Source organism: Falco peregrinus, chromosome 5 (genome assembly GCF_023634155.1).
Source record: "Falco peregrinus isolate bFalPer1 chromosome 5, bFalPer1.pri, whole genome shotgun sequence".
Taxonomy (NCBI): Eukaryota; Metazoa; Chordata; class Aves; order Falconiformes; family Falconidae; genus Falco; species Falco peregrinus.
The window spans coordinates 85,575,821-85,594,647 of record NC_073725.1 but is presented as its reverse complement, the minus strand read 5'-3'; the positions used below and the strand labels follow the sequence as shown (position 1 = coordinate 85,594,647).

The 18,827-nt window shown below is 40.4% G+C and overlaps 1 protein-coding gene across 4 annotated transcripts in view; it reads right to left on the bottom strand.

Annotated features, from left to right (window-relative positions):
* SDK1 (sidekick cell adhesion molecule 1) overlaps positions 1-18,827 on the bottom strand; it is a 412,484-nt gene that overhangs the window by 151,284 nt on the left and 242,373 nt on the right. For all 4 annotated transcript variants that reach the window (XM_055805382.1, XM_055805383.1, XM_005228982.4 and 1 more), the window contains 2 exons: positions 9,540-9,651; positions 8,421-8,611 (listed from right to left, as the gene is read on the bottom strand). In XM_055805382.1, the coding sequence (XP_055661357.1) occupies positions 8,421-8,611; positions 9,540-9,651 (303 nt within the window). The remainder of the gene's footprint in view (positions 1-8,420; positions 8,612-9,539; positions 9,652-18,827) is intronic.

Here is an 18,827-nt window from a genome sequence, read left to right as displayed (position 1 = left end):
GTACTGTTTTTAGAAGCATTTTATTAGATTATAACGAGTTCTACTGTAGCATAGACAAACTTGCTAGTAAGTTTTAGAAAACACAGAAATCAGTAGCTTGTAAGAACAAGTTACTTGTACTTCCATTTTAAGGAAATCAAGTACGTTTGAAAAAGTATAGTAAGCTACAATAAGATTCAAGGTCACTTGAGCTGACCTTCTTTCAATTCTGTTCACCAAGCATGCCTGAAAACCAGATGTGCGATTTGTATTATTGACAGGACATTAATATTTTCATAAATAAAACCAAACCCACATAATTTTATCCTGAAAAATCTTACTTCTCCTGCTACCACCTGTAGTATGGCAAGTAATGCAACCATTTCATAGGGATGATTGGACACGCCAGCAGGTACACACCAGTAAGCACCAGATTAGAATGCAAAACCCCCTTTCCCAGCACTCCTTCCCACTAACTGCAGTAAAATACTTGCTAGAGTGTACGGAACTGGGGTCTCATTTGAGCACCAATGGATATTACAATTCTGTGTTCATTCCAAATAAAGTAAATCAATATTAGTCTTTGACATCTTGTGCAGAGGAGGAGGTGAGGTTGCAAAACAGCCTGGAATATGCATTTACCCAGCAAACCCAACAAAACAAGCTACCTGATTTATTATATTCTAATAATATACATGTGTTAACATTATTGATCCTCACTGCCTAAATATAAAACTATTAATAAACATGCATAATCAGCTGTGATTTATTGCACATGATCTCATGCATTAATCTAAACAACAAATTGAAAAGCTGAACATTTAATTGAAATTCACTGATGGCACACAGTTTGACACGTTTGATCAACTAAGTTGCTGAGTCCTCTGCAATTTATCTCAGCCCATGCTTTAACTCCGAGCACACTTTCTTCTCACACCATTCTCCAAGCCTTGTCTGATGTTTTCCTTGCACTCCACTTTCCAGAATGTTATCTTTTTTATTCCCAAACTTTACTTATCTACATATCTGTGAACACGCACCTAAGTATTCTATCCATCTCTCAAAAAAATTGAAGCTTTCATTCTATGGCAACTTCATTTGATCGTGAGGCGAGTTGAAGGGGAAAGGCGGCCAAAGCAGCGCAGGATCAAGACATCATCCAGATACATACCCCCACATCCACGCATTCACTTCTAACTTTGGGCTTCCTCGATGGGTGTCTCTTTAGCCAGTGAAGTTCAAATGAGGCAGGTCCTGACTGCACATCTTCCACCCCCCTTCCGTAAGGCACTCTGCCCTTAACAGGCCCATTTCTAAACGTGGCAGTCTTCACCTACCAGCTCTCAAATTTTCTCCTAGATCAGCAACGTATTCACACACCAGTGATAAATTTGCAAATTTTTCTCTTCAACACGGGCCTGCAGTCCAGCTGCAAAGCACTTAACGTGACCTCAAAGATGCCAGTGGTTCTGTGACCACTGCTGCTGTGGCATACAGTTACTGCAGTTATACTTGGCATATTTATACAGTCTTCTTTCCCCATACCTCTTCCAAAATCCTATCCTACAGTCTGTGCTCCATCCTCTAAATCCTATACACCTCCCTCAAAGAAACTTATTACATTTAGAGATGTTTAGGTGAGCAGGTATCAAGCAATGAATTACCTGACAAGGAACTTGAAGTCAGTGGCAACTGTCACTTGGCAAATGGGATGTGATGTTATAAAAGGAAGATTCACATCAGCTTTCTTTGAAAGAAGCAGGGAGAAACGGAAGCAGAAAAGACAGAAAAAGAGCAGGAGCAGCAGAAAGATGCAATCTAAAGGCCACAGACAACTCCCAGAGGACTTTCAGGCTGTAGGTGTGCCAACAGATATGATTTTTGGTCTTCATCAAGCCCAGACCCAGCTTTTTCCTTACACTGAAGCCTGCTGAACTCAATTCTCATGGCCATTCCAGCAGCTGGAAGCCCTGCCAAATGCTAAAATTGACACAGAGGGGTCAAGAGGCTGAGACAACAGCAGCCCGCAGGGGAGCCAGACCTCATTCTTGCGTGATAAGCACAGACAGAAATCTAAGCACAGGCAGAAAACCTTCCAGAAGCAACTCTGCAACGTGCTGATTGTTAACTACCTGCTTCTACTGCCTGGAGACAGAGACAAGCCTGGGTGGGAAGGCAATGCCAATTCGTAAAGGAATTCTGGAAATCTAGAATCCCATGTGGACAACAGCACTGTGGCATCCCAAGTCTAATACACACAGAAAATTAGTCTTGGTGATTTAAGGTATGAGAGAATCACAGCAGTACCGGGGTAGGTACACTCTTAGGGCTTTCAGGGAAATCAAACCGATTTCCATGCAAGCTGTGCTGATTTCCCACATCCATGTGTCTCACGCTAGCAAAAGGGATGCTCATAAGGTTCTTTGCTTCATAGAAGGGTCTATGGCTTCAACAGAACTCAGGCTGGGGAAGAAATAGCTCTAGTTCCAGGTGCTAGACAACTGAAACCTAAGCTCCTCACTTTTCAGATGAGTCAGATCTATCATCTGCTCATCAGGTTGTGCCTGAGGGCCTGTAGCCCCAGCATAAATCACAAGTAAAAATGCAGGGTATCTGAATTTGGGTTATACACCACCTGGTGAATAACTATCAGAAAGTGACCATAAAAATGCAGCAATATTTATAGGGGTCAGATGGCATTCTGAAGGGGCATTCTGGCTGTCTGTATATGTGATTCTATTGCATATTTATAAGGCTTGGTTTGAAACACACAGTACAAATTTGAACATTTATTGATGTAGGCAATAATCATGTGTTGAAATTTGTGCGGTGAAATTACAACATCTTCAAAACTAGTAACGCGCCAGACACAAGCCTCTAGACACAGCAATTTCTAGGAATGACAGCAGTCTGTTGGTATCAGGTCAAACATTTAAATCTTTCGGAAATCACAGAATCACAACAGTTAGAATAGGAATGGATCCATTACACTGAGTTCTCCCTGCTGGCAGGGCATTGTGGTATGCAATGAGAGAGGTCACATCTCATATTAGGCTGAAAGAAACAGATACTGTATTGTTCGGATATTGTATTGGTGTTTGACTGATCTTAACTAAAAGGTCAAGAACAAGCAAAGGAGAGAAAGAATATTTGAATATAAATGTATGCTTTTAATAGTTGGTGAAGGTTTCAGGGCGTTTTTAGCACTACAGACATCACTGAAAAGACAGCCTCTCTGCAAAGCCTCTGGGAGTCTGCAAAATTTGATACTGTTCTAACTTCCCCCACGCAGAGTTACATGGTCACTGATTTTAACATTCAAAAGATAGCAGTCAGCATCCATTACATACCCTTCAAGCTGCACTGGAGATGTGTGACCTAATCCTAGATACATACATGAAAGTCAGAAAGAACAGAGAAAGTCCCTGGGGCTGCTCCAAAGCCGAAATTCCTGCATCACTCAGAAATTCAGGCCCGCATATTTAAGAGGAAAATTGAGCCTTCAATATAGAAGCCCTTCTCTAACATTACCATAAACTAATTTTTTTGATGACTATCTTCTAAAGAAAGGAGAACTGGAAACTTGAGAGTCCCTTGTAGGTACAAAGCCTGTAACTGCAGCCAGTCGATGAGCCTGGCCATGCTGGGAGAGCAGCCCCATGGTCTGTGCAGGTACGACAGGTTCCTTGAAGCAGGTTTTTCTGTGCATGAATATCAGGGTAAAACAGAAAGACCTGAAAAGCTACACTTAGTTTCTTGCTACTAGCCCTGCTGCGAGCTGCGCTCTCTGTGTTCTGAAACCTTATAACAACACAGGGAACACAGCTCCTGTCTGCAGAACTGAAAGGGGAAACTTCTGAAGATCAGAGACAAAGCTGGAGCTCCCAGAAGTCCATTTCCGTCACTGCAATATAGGTCCTGTGCACATCCGAGCCCAAGGTGACACGTCTGTGTCCATCTCAAGTCCCTCTGAGGCATGCCAAACCAAAAATCACGAACATTTCTCTGCTTTGAGTCCAAACTGCAGTTTAAGCAAATCCAAAGACATTTCATGTTATAGTTTTCCTGAAAACTCTCATTTCTTACATAAAGTACATGAACACAGTCATCGTGGTCTTTTCTTAAGCACGATATGTGAGTACAAGCATCATGGAAAAATACTTTCCTCTGCTTTCAGGACATCATTTGTAGCGTTTCCAAGTGCCTAAGCGAGAGCCATGAGACCTGAGCACAAGGTACCGAGGCTGGCAGTCACAGAGGAAGAACTCCTGCTCCGGCCGTTACATATACATTCAACGCAAACCCGTGAGCAACGGCAATGCACAAAGAAGGCTCTCCTGCATCTCAGCACTCCTGGAGAAGTACAGTGGTGGAGGAAGAGCCCTATAGTTATCTCAGACCCTAGCCAGGTGAGCCCTCCACCCTAACCTCATCACTTTTCTTATGTGTTCCTGAATCCCATGATCCCACGAAGCCTTATCCTTTGCACCTGATGGGAACCAGGGTAGCCTTTCAGGACAGGCACAGCCCTACAACACTCCCGCATCATCCTATTTTCAGATAGAGGTCTATCCAGCCGGGGTGTAAAAATTCTCCTTAGGAAATGCCTAGATAAGAACAATATGTCTATTAATTTAGTTCTTTGGGCACAAAACTGCTCCATTAAGGATGAAAGCCCTCTACTGTGATTCTGCTTTATTCCATCCTATTCCTTTGGACAGGACAACAGGGCCTCACCACCCAGTTTGTACAACACCCCATCATGCCAGGCCATACTTTCTAATTGTTTTTCTCCTTATTTTGTTCAGAACTTACTTTCCGACTGCATCTAATTTAAAGAGCAGCACAGATTTTGTGTAGCAGAAAGGTTTCGTTCCTCATTTTCTTAAGCTCCTAAAATTCTTAATTTCCCATAGAGCAGTCACTTAAAAAACGACTACTGCAATTTGTCACTAACGGGATTTGCAGAACTGGAGCAAAAGAATTTAAGATTAGCTCAGTTTTCAAATTAGTTTGTTCACGAGAAGACTCCTTAAATTACTTAATCTTCAAACTGTTACTGATAAAACAAACGTGCTCTTATCTAATCTGCAACAAATCTTTCCCATACTGTTACTCTGCCAACTGAGGAACATTCCACCTTTTAAAAATTTATAACAACTGCAGCTAATAAAACCAAGGTTTGGAACCACCTCAGTTTATCTTTGCTGGAACAATACGAAGATGTCAGAAAGCCTCTTGCCACGTTCAGATGAAAACTGCAGTCCAGCACAAGACTAGAGGATGCTCTTCTTGTATATGCAGTACTACTTTATTATATTAGGTATTCAGATTTTTCAAATATTATTGTTATTTTTATTTACAAACTGAGACATACTCTCAGAAATATCCAGAAAAAAAAATAATCAGAGGTAATATTGTAGGCCACAAATGATAATTTGAACCGAGTACATGCCTTTGGACTAAGTTCCACTGCCTTCTAATAAAGCTCATCACCATCTGAGCCCACATTCAAGCTGTGTGACATCCTTGAGCTGGGAAAGGCAAGGACTGATATTTGTGTAAAAAAGCTTTGGTTAACTCTGTATTTTTATCTTTGATGCATTTTTTTTATTGCTACCCCTATTCTACCTGTTAATAGTAAAGTATTTTTTTTCTATTAATCCATAAAAGCTCTCATTACCATAATATTGAGGGTCTGTATTTGATTTATCACAATCATTTTGGAAACAAACCTCTTCTATTAACATAATTTCCTTTTCCTGTTAGTTGAGACCCCTTATTAAGTCCACACAGCGTTATTATCCCAGTAGTACAGCTCATTACTAGGTCACCATCAACACGTACACACCACAAATATTTTATGCGTGCAAATGGACAGGTGTAATTGATTCTCTGTGAGTACTGGGAGTAACAGGAGCCGGCCGTGTGCCCGGGTGGCCAAGGTGGCCAGCAGCAGCCTGGCTGGTACCCGAACCAGCGTGGCCAGCAGGGCCAGGGCAGTGCCCGTCCCCCTGCACTGGGGGCACTGGTGCGGCCGCCCCTCGAACCCTGGGCTCAGCTGTGGCCCCTCACTGCCAGGGGGACGTGGAGGGGCTGGAGCGTGTCCAGAGCCGGGCAGGGGCTGGGGAAGGGGCTGGGGCACAAGCCCTGTGGGGAGCGGCTGGGGGAGCTGGGGGGGGTCAGCCTGGAGAGCAGGGGGCTCGGGGGGGACCTGATCGCTCCCTCCAGCTGCCTGACAGGGGCTGTGGGCAGGGGGGGGGCGGTCTCTGCGCCCAGGGAACAAGCGACAGGGCAAGAGCAAACGGCCTCAAGTTGTGCCAGGGGGTTTAGGCTGGATATTAGGGAAAATGTCTTCACTACAAAGGTGGTCAGGCACTGGGACAGGCTGCCCAGGGAGGTGGAGTCACCATCCCTGGAAATGTTCAAAAACCACACAGATGTGGTATTTAAGGACATGGTTAGTGGTGGGCTGGGCAGCGCTGGGTTAATGGTTGGACTCGATGCTTTTAAAGGTTTTTTCCAACCTAAATGATTCTATGATTCTACTACTCCAACAGACTACGAGGGGGATACACTGCAAAAATTCCTAGGTTTGAATCTCATCTGCACTTTCCTCTAGAATCCATCCCTTGATTAATTGATGGCCAGATCCATCCAAGAATTCTAAGGCTGAATATAAGTTATGCATTAACTACTAATCCTTTGATCTGGCTTCCTGTTTAGAATTAGAGATCCATCCTGCAGCTTAAGAAACTCATAAAGAAAGAAATCTATCAGGCTTTGCTGACACATTGAGTAAACACCTGCAACTGAAGTGTCTTGTTCCATCACGAGGAAATAAAAGTAATTGGTAACCAATTTGTTTCTGCTTTCTTTCATCTGCTTGTTCTTATCTACAGGCCTTTTCATAACTTCATTCCCTGACAGCCCCCTAAAACTGGCTAAGAAATAAATAAAACATTTAAAAATAAGAAAGCAGATAAGCTATTAAAGAAAGGCAGCACTGCTAGTTTAATATGATTCCCCAATGATTGTTTCTCAGTTTTATTGTAACTGTATTTAAGAATCGTTTAGATTAACTGAGAGGCTGCTTTAAGTATTGCATTAGACTGATCTGACAGCATAGCAGCAAAGTTAAACTAGTTACAATAAAATCTTATGAATAAGGAAAAGCCTAAACAAAACCCATAAATAAATTAAATCCATCTCTGCTCCTTAAAGGGAAGGGAAGCCACGAGGTAATAATTCTAAGAAACACAGTACAAAGAAAAAGACTGGTACCAAACTTCATCCTGTAGGTAATAAATATAATAGAGACACAGTGCTACAAATGAACCTGGAGCAGAGCTTTGTAGAGTGCGCTGTTTTCTCATTTAGTGTGAACTACTATAAATTGCTTTAATAGAATACAGACCATACAGCAGCCTCTAAAATGTATTTTCAGAGGGCTAAAATGCTGTGGAGAATTGCATGCTGAATTCCCTCTGCAATGCACTACAGAACTACAGAGATGCATGTGCATGAATTCTGATCAAGGCTGAGACTTGTATCATTGCCAGAACAATAACCTCTCCAGGACACTTGCATAGTTATTACTGTGTAAAGTCTAGCTTTTATGTAATGGTCCCAATCAGCTCTGGCTTAAAACATCTAAATGTCTCTGTTCTAAAACATCCTTTATTCTAAAAGTCAAAAAACTCTCCGCACTGTGTGCAGTGTTCTAATTTGCATTATTACATCAGGATATGACATACACAGTAGCTACCATTTCCAGATGACAACCTCCTTGCTACAGCAAAACTCCAACACTGAGGTGATGGTGGAGACAGGTAGTGAAAGGGCATCAATGTCCCTTTAAAAATACGAAGACCAAAGTTTCCCTAGGAGTTGAAGGTCTAGCATGTAGCACCAATTTCAATGGTATTTCCTTCTCCAGTTTGTTACCTTGGTAATGGTATCTGCCTGCCTGTGTGTTCAGGAACGTCCTTGGCCCCCTGACTGGCACTTGCAAGAGACAATGCTCACAAGTGCTCCTAAAAGGCTTCTTTCGGAAGTACAGGCACTTGACATATTAAAACTAGATGTAAGCAAGCTGGGAGTTAATCAAGATTTAATGCATCTAAAAGCCAAGATGTGGAAGCTGCCCAATAAGGATTTTACTACTGTATTTCCCCAACTTCTGATTAAATGTATAGTTTCACAGGGGATTCAGAATCACATCAGTGTTTAAAAATAATAATCTATTTGATGAATTTATATTCATGGGGAAGAACAGCTGAATTAATTTGGGAGATAACCCTCCTTCACCTCCTTTGTTCCATTCTCTGAAGAAAGGTTCAAATGTAAGGTCAATAAAATATTAAGATATCAATTTTATTTCCTATTATACCTCAGTCCAGAGCCTGTTTTACTAAAAAACACATTGCCTTGAGAATTACCGATTACAGAAAGGAAGGCTTTTGCTCTTGCTGGTTCCTCTGTGCTGTCTCTCAGTTTCGCTTCGCAGAAGTACATCCCCCCATCAGCAGAGGTTGGGTTGCTGATAGTGAGTCGTCTCCCAAAACTGCTAACGCCACTGGTTATTTTCACTCCATTTCTCTTCCAGGCCATGGTTAGTCTCTCAAGAGGTCTGCCGAGGTTCAAGAATACAACAATAAAACATATATATTACAGAATAATCTTGTCCACTGTCATATACAGGCTATAAAACTTCTCTCAGCTTCGTCTACCCCTGACATTCACTATTAAGTAATAAATGTATATATGGCTTCTACATATCGAGACTACTCAAGTGGCATTATGCAAGTACAGCTAACTGATATAGCAATAGAATTTAAGCACTAATAATTTGATTTCTCTAAGCAAAAGGAGTAAATACTGCTGTGGGAATCTGCTGCATGGGAAGTGCTTTCATTATGACTGAATTATCAAAACAGTATTAATCATATCAAGATCATCTCTCAGAAGGCAAAGTGAATCAGCTGGTCATCTTCTCATCCGAGGGCCTCAACTATACACTTGCACTGGAATTGCACGCTGTTCAAGGCCAACTAGACGGAAACATGGGAGGAAGACTGTGAACTCTTATTATGGCGCATTATAAGAAGTTGGGCAATAATCATTGTAAAATGAGAGCATCTGTAATAAATTACTTCATAGGAGATCCTCACTAATTTATTTTCTAGGAAGTACAGACTATCCAACAATATGACTTTTCATGTCAACAGGCAATACAGCTGAAATCCTGTTAATGCTTAACTTTTTCCTTAAGATAACGCCTGCTGACCGAATGACACTATCCTACTTTTCTACTTTTTTATGAGTAACAGGTGGGAAAGTAACTCTGCCTACATCCTTATTCAGGCAGAAAAATTAATACATTTAATTCAATGATGTTGGACAAACAAGATTATTCATAACGTTACTTTGGAGAGCAAGCATTCCGCGTCAATCATTAAATACATCAAAAAAATGAAAATTACTTCCTATGTCCTTCTTGGTAAAGGACAGTGCATTAAAACCAGCTCTTTATCACCCCGCTGCGGCTTGCACGGTACCTTGCGTTGGCCACACACTCCAGCGTGACTTCGCTGCTCCCTGCGACAACGCTGGTGTTCTGTGGAGGGATGGCAATGACAGGAGCTGCGGTGTCAGACACGTCCGCGGCACCTGCACGGGCAGAAAGAAACTTTGTGAAGTCTTGGTACATCTGCAAACAGCGATGGCTGACACGTTCCAGGCAAAGGATCTTGTCAAGTGACACAGCTGCAAATTTCACTCTTCAATCTCACCATGGATTTTAATCTCCTCATTAAGGAGAGATCTCCGGCACGACCATTTTTGATGGCTTTCATTATACTGTACAAACACGTTGTTTCAATATACCCAGCTTGCTATCATTCAAAACACATAACTCACAAGAACTACTCCCAGATGGAGTGCAGGGGCCATTCTCAAATGGAGAGCAAATAAATTAAGCATCCTAAAGGTTTTCTATTGTTGAGCACTTTTATTTTTATCAAACGCTTGCTGACTTATATTTTTAAGACCTTTTCATGTTTTGTTTAATCTTACCACTTCCACACTATTTCAAAAGAGTCTGCCAATACTCATGTTAGTTCTTTAAAAAGATTTTACACACTGGGGAACAAATATAAAATTAACAAAGCAGCATATCACAGCAACTTCAATCCCTTTTTCTTATCAGGAAAGTAAATAACCCAAATCTGCTACTCTTTTGTGAGGCATCATACTGTAAATAATTTAGCTTATGCAACAGTCAGCAGACACTTATAAAATGGTAAAAAAGCTGCTAGTAAATTTCCCCGTATACATTTAGTAAGTGAATTAAAATACCCATGTATTCATAGGTACTTTGCTTCAAGCAACTCATTTGGGAAAGAAAAATTAGCTATTTTTCAGCTTGAATAACAGAGTAATAAAATTTCCTAAAGATACAGAATCCAGTAAATGAATTATAGGCAAAAGTAATGAAAATAAACCGAAACTGATGGAAAAGTAAGCCAGTTCATCAAACATTTTTTTGCAAAGGACACTATCCCATGCCCATTAAGCAGACTAGGAAACAGGCAAATGCAAGGTATGAACCCTGATGTTTAAGATAATTACCTGAAGAATGGAAATTGGATAGAACATTCTTTGCTTATTCCGTGGCCAGCACACCAAAAGCCATTTGACATTCATTTTCATTTGTTGGATAGACAAAGGTTTTGGTAATGGGGTTGGAAAGGTCACAAGGTTGGCAGATTTCTAAATTACTGAATGACAAAATCTTTACCTTTTGACTTCTAATTGATAGAAAATAGCGCCCTATGGGAGATGGAAGCATGTAGTATAATTTTAAAATGTTAAGAATACTACCCACACTTCTGAATACATTCAGGCATTCAAGTATAGTACTTAAGGAACTGGTAAGAACATATTTATTTCTTCCATAAATATGCTCTGTTGACCTGACATAGCATCTATACGCAACTCACTTGGGATCTCAAAAAACAGGCTTTTAGTAGATTTTACTTCTGCTCACAAGCATTCCTGGAAATATGATGCTATCAGGTAGCAAATCTATTTTCTAAGATTTCCATGGTGGTCTTCTAGGTATTCATAGCAGGAATTTTCTAGAGAGTAATTGAAAAAATAGAAAACAAGCGGCGATCAGATTAGTAGCTTGTTACTGATGAGAAGAAATAACTCAGCGTTACCGCTCACCACTGCGCAAGATGAAGGTTTACAAGAGTAAATGCTAAAAGATCAACAAACAAGTTACTAATTTGGCAGTAATCATTTCTTATCACCATCTGGAAAAAAGGAAAACCTCTTGTTTGACTTATCAGCTCCCTGAAGAATGGCTCAATCCCACTAAAACCAGCCAAAGGAGAGAGGCCAGCTTTGTGGTAACCTCTAGGACTTCACCACACGCGGGCGGTTCTTTGTGCAGCCAGCAGATAAGCAAGGGAAATAAAAGTGAACATTACTCCGCCTGCAAACCAGGAAAATGTAAGATTTCTTTGACTCTCTTACTAACTGTAGCCAGAACCTAAACAAAGTAAGGGCTCATTTTCCATTTGTACCATCCCGAAGCAAATCTGTTAAAAGCAGATCATAAGGATTTTTGAGCAAGTGAACTAACGCCGATGTGATACAGAGAACTCATAAAAATGGTTAGCGCTTGGATTGGAGGTAATGTAGTTAAAAAGGTCAGCTGCAGGCGTAACAGGCTTAAATAGAATAGAACAAAATTTCAAAGTATTATCTAAACAGTACATAGCATGCATATCCTTATTTCGTGTTCAAAGACAGTTTAAGTTTCCCTTTGCAGCACAAAGAAACCACTTGCCATAATTCACCCTGGCCCCAGTTCTGCCAAAGAAAACTCCACAGGGACATTCCCATGGTTCTTTCTGCAGGGGGCAGTTTGCAGCTTTGTTTTATGGCTAATCAAAATTTAGTTTTACTTTAGAGTAAACATCTCAATAGGGCTGTAACATGGGATCTGTGTATCCCACCCTATCCTTTCAGAACTTCATCCTTTTGTAAGAAACCCACAAGCTGGAATATCAGAGTAGCCAGGCTCCTCATCTCGGTAAGGAGTAACACCGTGATTTTGTTTTGATGATGTGATGCAGCAAATCAGACTTCAGTCAGGCTGTGGAAGGTAGAGAGCTATTTCAAACGATCAGATAATGAAAAACTACCCAGACTTTCCAAGTTTCTTATCCTACCTGTCAATAAAGCCACTCCAACCCTCTCCTACCTCCCAATGCGCTACACTGACATGATTTCGCTTGACTGGTGCTGCACTACAATACAATGCAGAATGTCATTGTTAGTAAACAGACATGTTTGAAAATCCTTTGTAGAAAATCAGATTTTTTTTTCTCCTCTTCACTGTTTCTTTTTTACTTCATCAGACTTTTCCTTGTCCCAGTTTTCTAGGTCTGCTGTTTCCTTCTGGCTTTTCATCACCTTTTCCTCCTCTGCCTCCCCTCTCTTAGCCAGCTTCTTGGCATTCGTCACTGGCTATTTCCCCGCCCTGCCATCTCATGGTCCCCTACAGATGTTTCACATTATTTAAGAATGGTTCAGTTTCCCATGTGTCCTTTATTATCCTGGTTGAGCTTCAGTTTCTCTGAAGGAAACAGTTATTAAAGATACTGAAATGGGAGAGCAATCCAAACATATACAGGAACACAGTTATAGCAAGATGAATCTGCTAACAGGGGACCACCTTTCCCACCCATATTCTAGTTTTCCTGAAAGAAAAGATCTTCTTTCCTTTCTGTATGCTTCCTGAACCCCTCCCTCCTCTTAGCTAAGAAGGCAAAGCAACATTTGGGAAGAACACTGACCTCAAAGAGTAGCCAAGGGATGCCTTGCTATTAGACATAAGCAGTCTGTGGTTAACTTGTAGGGAGCTGCAGAGACGAGGCTACATGGCACTAAACACTGAAGGGATGTGCTCTTAATCCAATTCCAGTCCTTAATAGACGTCTGGACAAAAGGACTGCCACAGGCAAGAGTCCTAATCCAAACATGGACTTTTGTCTAAAAAAGAGTGCACACTGCTTTATTTTACATTGCGTCTATTTTAGCTGCAGCACTCAGTATCTCCTATCTTCCCTTTGCTTCTAAACCTTCTCATTAGACACTGTTTTAATCACTCCCAGCATCTACTAGGGCTCAGTAACTGAAATGCCTTCACGATTAGCCCCAATCAATCTCTGAGGCTTGACTATAATACCAAAGACCACAATTCACAAGTGGAGGGAGCTCATCTTGCAGCTGTTCCAATGGTACCCACCCTCAGCTACTCATGAAGCTGCTGGTGACCTGCTGCCACATACAGCCCAACACAGTAAGGTAAATGGGCATCAATATTATTTATCAATATTATTTTTTTCATGTTAGACTTTAAAAAAAAAACCCACAAACAACAAAAAGAGAGAGAACATGGAAAAGAGAAGATCTAGGGTCTTTCTGTTCTTCTAAACATAATCTCCTCTCCAGACTGCAGAATTCAAGAATTTGGCAATCCTGCACAAAGCAGAGATATGCTGAGAGAAAAGAGGAAAAGAAAGTGTGAGCACCTCTTGCACAGTCTATTCATTTTTATCATCGGTTGCTGTGTATGACTGCACGATGCCAATCTCTGATATCACACTGAACTTCCCCCTTGCCTCCTTCTGTCTGACCAAGAACAAACCCCATCCCAAGCCATCTATAACTGATCTTTTTTTAATGCTGATGAGCTGTAGAATTTTTAATGCGTTATTTAAATACAGTAACTATGTAACTAAGCAGACTGCCCCATCATATCTGAAAATACAGTATTTTTATATCTCTATGTATATTGCCATGTAAGGTACAGGGAATTTTAAATATTATAATCTACAGTTTATAAAGATCACAGATTTTATCAAAGCCATTTGGGTATTTAATTTTCCCAACAGAGATGAAATCTCACTCAGGCCATGTGACTGAAGATAGAAAAGTTGCTTTTCCCTTCAAAAATGCATAAACATTAGGTTCTTCCCCAGATTTTACTTATGGCATGCAAGGTTTATCTATATCTGTGTTTCCAGTGCAGAATATTAGGAGTATTACTTTGATGGATGCTCAAATTCATCGCAGAAAGATACGGGGCAAACCAGCCTTAAGAGAAGGTGAGACAGTGTTTATCTCTTCAAAAGAAGTAACAGCTTGAGTGCAGACTTGAGGAAAATGACAAGTCTTACATTTGAGGCTTGGTGATGGGTCCCAACCTTCTGAAGACAATACAGGTAAGGTGACCATGAGCAGAAGGAAGGAGGATCGCCTAAATAATCACCCAGATCACCCTCATTCACTTAGTATGGGGCCGAGCCTGGAATGCTGTGCTGACTGCTAGTCATTCTTACACTTACTGTTAGTTACTACTGCAATGACTTCTTGGTGTCCTGTTTTCAGTGACGAAGGAATCCCACAAGAATCAGTATCCAAAAATGGATTGACTTCATATTATGAAATTTGTCTATGGGAGATAAACACTTCACAGAAAAGATGCCAGTAAACTACCCTCAAGCTAATGGAGAAATTGGATACTTAAACAAAACCTCAAAACCATTTATAAGTTATCCCAGGAGAAAAAGATTAGAAAACCTTCCCCATAAGCTTCCTACAGACTCTCACAGTATTCAGAAATGCCTTCACAATTAGTATGCAGGATACATGCAAACCTTCATGTTACCAAATTATGGATACCTATATTAGAAAAAAGCAGAATAAGAGATAAGAATCCAATACAAATAGCAAAATATTACGTATAAATAGTTCAACATGATAGCATCAAGAATGCGCAATCTCTACCAGTGTAACATGGAATATGAGAGAAGAGGAGAAACGACCATCACATGGCATCTCAAGATTGCTTGAGGGGACAAAAAAAAGAATTAAAAAAATACCTTAAAAATACAAACTAATGGAATACATTTCACTTTTTCCAGGTACAACCTGCAGATGGTTTGGATTATCAACCCATAATGGATTAATGCCCCTTTCCAGTACAAGATACACAACAGGAATTGGATCCTGATTAATAATAGATTAATTTCCCCTCCCCTTTGCAGTAAAAAATGCACAACAGGATCTGGAGCCTGATCAACAGACTAGCAAAGGCTGACAACCACCTGTGGGCACAAGAGAGAAGCATTATGCAAATAATGAAAAAAAATATTCTCAATCATAAAACTCTATTCTAAAACATGGCTTGTTTATTTGTTCTCTACTTCTTAGAGTAATTATTAGGAGATTTTACAACAAAAGTGTTAAGATAGTAAAAGTTACCATTTCATTTTTTCATTTTTATTCTAGCAAAGACTGTATTCATTTTCAAGAAAAGGGAAATCTGTGTTGCTGCTGTGCACTGTACAGGTCTCTGCTCAGCTTTCTAGATGTAAAGAAAAATAAGAGACTCTCCTGTGAGGATTCTTGGTCACAATTGTTTAGTTTGATGAATAACATTAAAAATCCAGATGGAGGGGTTTTTTGACTCAGAAGTATGTATTTATAAAATAATTAGCAATCTAATGGCACAAACTGGTGTATGAAGAATTATGACTTCTCCATACCTGAGGATATCTGAAGACTCCTCAAATATAGAATCAGAAGATGATTTGGGCTGGAAGGGACCTTAAAGATCATCGAGATCTACCCCCCTGCCATGGGCAGGGACACCTTCCACCAGCCCAGGTTGCCCCCAGCCCCGTCCAGCCTGGCCTTGAGCCCTGCCAGGGATGGGGGGCACCCACAGCTGCTCTGGGCAGCCTGCTCCTCATTTCCAGCATTAATGTATTCATGGCCAACATACCCCATTTGTTCTTCTGCCAAAGCTGTCCTTTAGCTTAAATAGCTGTTTTCTCCCTCTGTGATGTTTACATCCTTGAGTATTTATAGAAAACAAATCATACTTCTTCAGAGTCTTAATTTTACTTAGCTAAACAAGCTAAACTTTTCTTGTCTGACAAGTTTGGAAGGCTTCACTGAAATACATACAAACCAAATAATAGGAGTAAGGGAAAAAAAAAAAAAAAAAAAAGGTTACTGCCACACTGTAAATGTTTCCAAATGTTTAAACAAGTAATAGCCATGTTTGTAACAGTTTTTCCCCCTCTTTTGTAAGGACTTTCACACAGACTGCAGAAGCTGTTCATTTTAGCCCCAGGGAAAGATTAATGGAGAATCAACTACATCCACAAGACGACTTATACCCTTTTGTGTGCAGATACTACAGCAAAGAGGAGCTTTATGTATTTTATTAGATAAAACAGAGCCTGAAATACAGCTTGAGGAGCTTCTAAATTCTTGTAGGCAGTTTTTAGGGTCTATTCCTGGGCATAATGCGAGACAGGGGCCTAAACACAGTTGATTTACAAGCAGAAAATATATTTCTGTAAACAAATACTGCATTGCCCAGGGAGAGATGCAATGGCCGGGATGGTTCATGGTGACACAGTCTCTCCAGCCTGTCCCTCACCAGTTTGGCTCCGTAGGAAGGGACAGGAATGGGAGATCTGGCTTTTGTCCTGATTTTCCCCTTTTTCAAAGGGACATTTAGTGCAGGTGAGCCAGAAATTGCTATCTGAGGGGTGAGCACTCCACAAAACACACTTGTTCCTCCTCTTTTCTACTACCTGAGGTCTATAACACCACTTGGTATTTCAGCACTAATTCAGAAACAAATTTCTAGTGTTGTCCCATGTAGTTTTAAGAAAATTAAGCTACTCCTTAGTTACTCAGTTCCCTGTGATGATTCAGCATCTACATTCAAAAGCAGACCAAATTTCTGCTCCAACTCTCTGAAATTCCCTTCTCACAACTCCTCGTGCAAAAAGAGCAATTTAGTAGTTCAGTCTCTGTCACTGACCTGACCTTCCCCCACGCACAGCGAGGGGCTCCTTTCTGCCTAGAAACTTATCATCCAGCACATCATTAGAGCTTTTAACATGAAAAAATATATAGCCTCAAGCTATTCTAGCTAAAGAACACTCAGGTGGCTTTTCAATTCGCCAGACAGCTTTAATACCAGCTATATAAGTGGACAGAGTGTGTAATCTTATTCAACAGCAGTTAAAAGGGGGGGGGGATGGGGGGAATAGCCATGGCCTAGCAGTGGAATCTATTAGCCTCAGAGTCATCTTCAAAGTGATGCAAAGGCAACAGGTAGAGCAGCCGCTGCAGCCAGTCGGCACGGCCAGCACTGCCTCTGCAGCCAGAATCCAGAACCTTCGGGTTTTTAGCAGTATAATCCAAAACGTGCTTATGTCTAGAAAGATTTTAAAATAACTCATCAGCGGAAGTGATTTTTAAGAGGCTGTACATTTTTATGGTAAGCTTTAGTGCATCATCAGGGAAGCATCCTTTGAAATATAAACGGGCGTGCATTTAGGAGGAGGAAACAGGTTTAAGGGGTTTCAGAGCAGTTGCCCAGACTTCTCCAGCAGACAGCAAAAGTCCCTTTGTCCACAGGATAAAAATCAAACTTCTAACATTTTACAGCCTTAGCACTTCACATATCTGGATATTTACCACTTGGTTTCTTAATAAACATAAATGAAGTCAGTAAACCGCACATCAGTAATTGGACGTTAAGTAAATTAGAACTGTCAGTTAATCGTAATGTCCAGAAATTCAAAATTCATTGGCGAGACAAGAGCTGAGAGAAGAAACGAAGAAGGAAAGCTGAGCTGGGGACATGGCTGTGTTACAGGAACCGGAGAGCTCTGCTATTTCAGGTACTGCAACTCTCACCAGCAGATTCTGGTTTACTGTCAAGCAGCAAGAAAGAAATGGGAAACAATAAAATGCTGCCTTCTATTTTCAAATGTATCTCCACAGGCAGCTTGATTTTTTTTTTTTCGTAATAAATGCATTTCTTAACTCCTTATCATGGCACAAATAAAATCACACAATTGACTATCTAGCTGCTGCTTCTCCTACTCGTGACAAGTTTAAACACTCTTTTACTTAGAAACGAAAAGGTGGTAACAAAAAAAAAAAAAAAAGATGAAGAAAAAAAGACACCCTCAAGTATCCTTCACTGGACTTAAATGAAGAAAAGCATCTGCAGTGGCTTTGGGGAAAACTATTTAAGAAATGCCTTCAAGAATTTATTTTATGACAATAATAAGTGAAACACTATTTTCACAGGGAATATTTAAGAGCATAAAACAAATAAATACATACAATAGATCATGCAGGAGTTTCTAAGATCTATTTCTTTGTAGCATTTTTTTAAATGAACCTGATGCTGTGGTGCAGTACGTTGGAAGCAGACACTTGAGCATATACACTGATCATCTGACAGTCCTGATAAAGTTAAAATTAATACTAAATTTCAGTTAGGCTCCAAGTTTAAGAAAAAGTTAGTTTTCTGGCATCAACTTGGATCCAGGAGAATGCTATTAGATGCCTGCCAATACATGAAAATAGCAAATATTATCGGATTTTTAGAGATTTAGAGATATCTACTGTACCTGGCTGTTTGTTTAAAAATCTGTGATCTTCCTGAAAGATTAAAGAATTCAAACCTGCCCTCACGGAGGAGCAGCAAAAAACAAATCTGAAAGTGTCTTGTGTCATAGACATTAGGTGCCACTAAGCATGTACAGGCCACCATTATCGAAAAAGTGTACATGAGAGAGAGTTACAGCCATGCAAGCACAATTTTGCAGTTACTGGATAAGCAAGGGGTTGATCAAAGCTTCCTTCAGAAAATCCACTGTAAGAACAGGGATTAAAATTCGCTACATATAAACATTGTTTGAAAAGAAAAAAACCAACAAACCCAC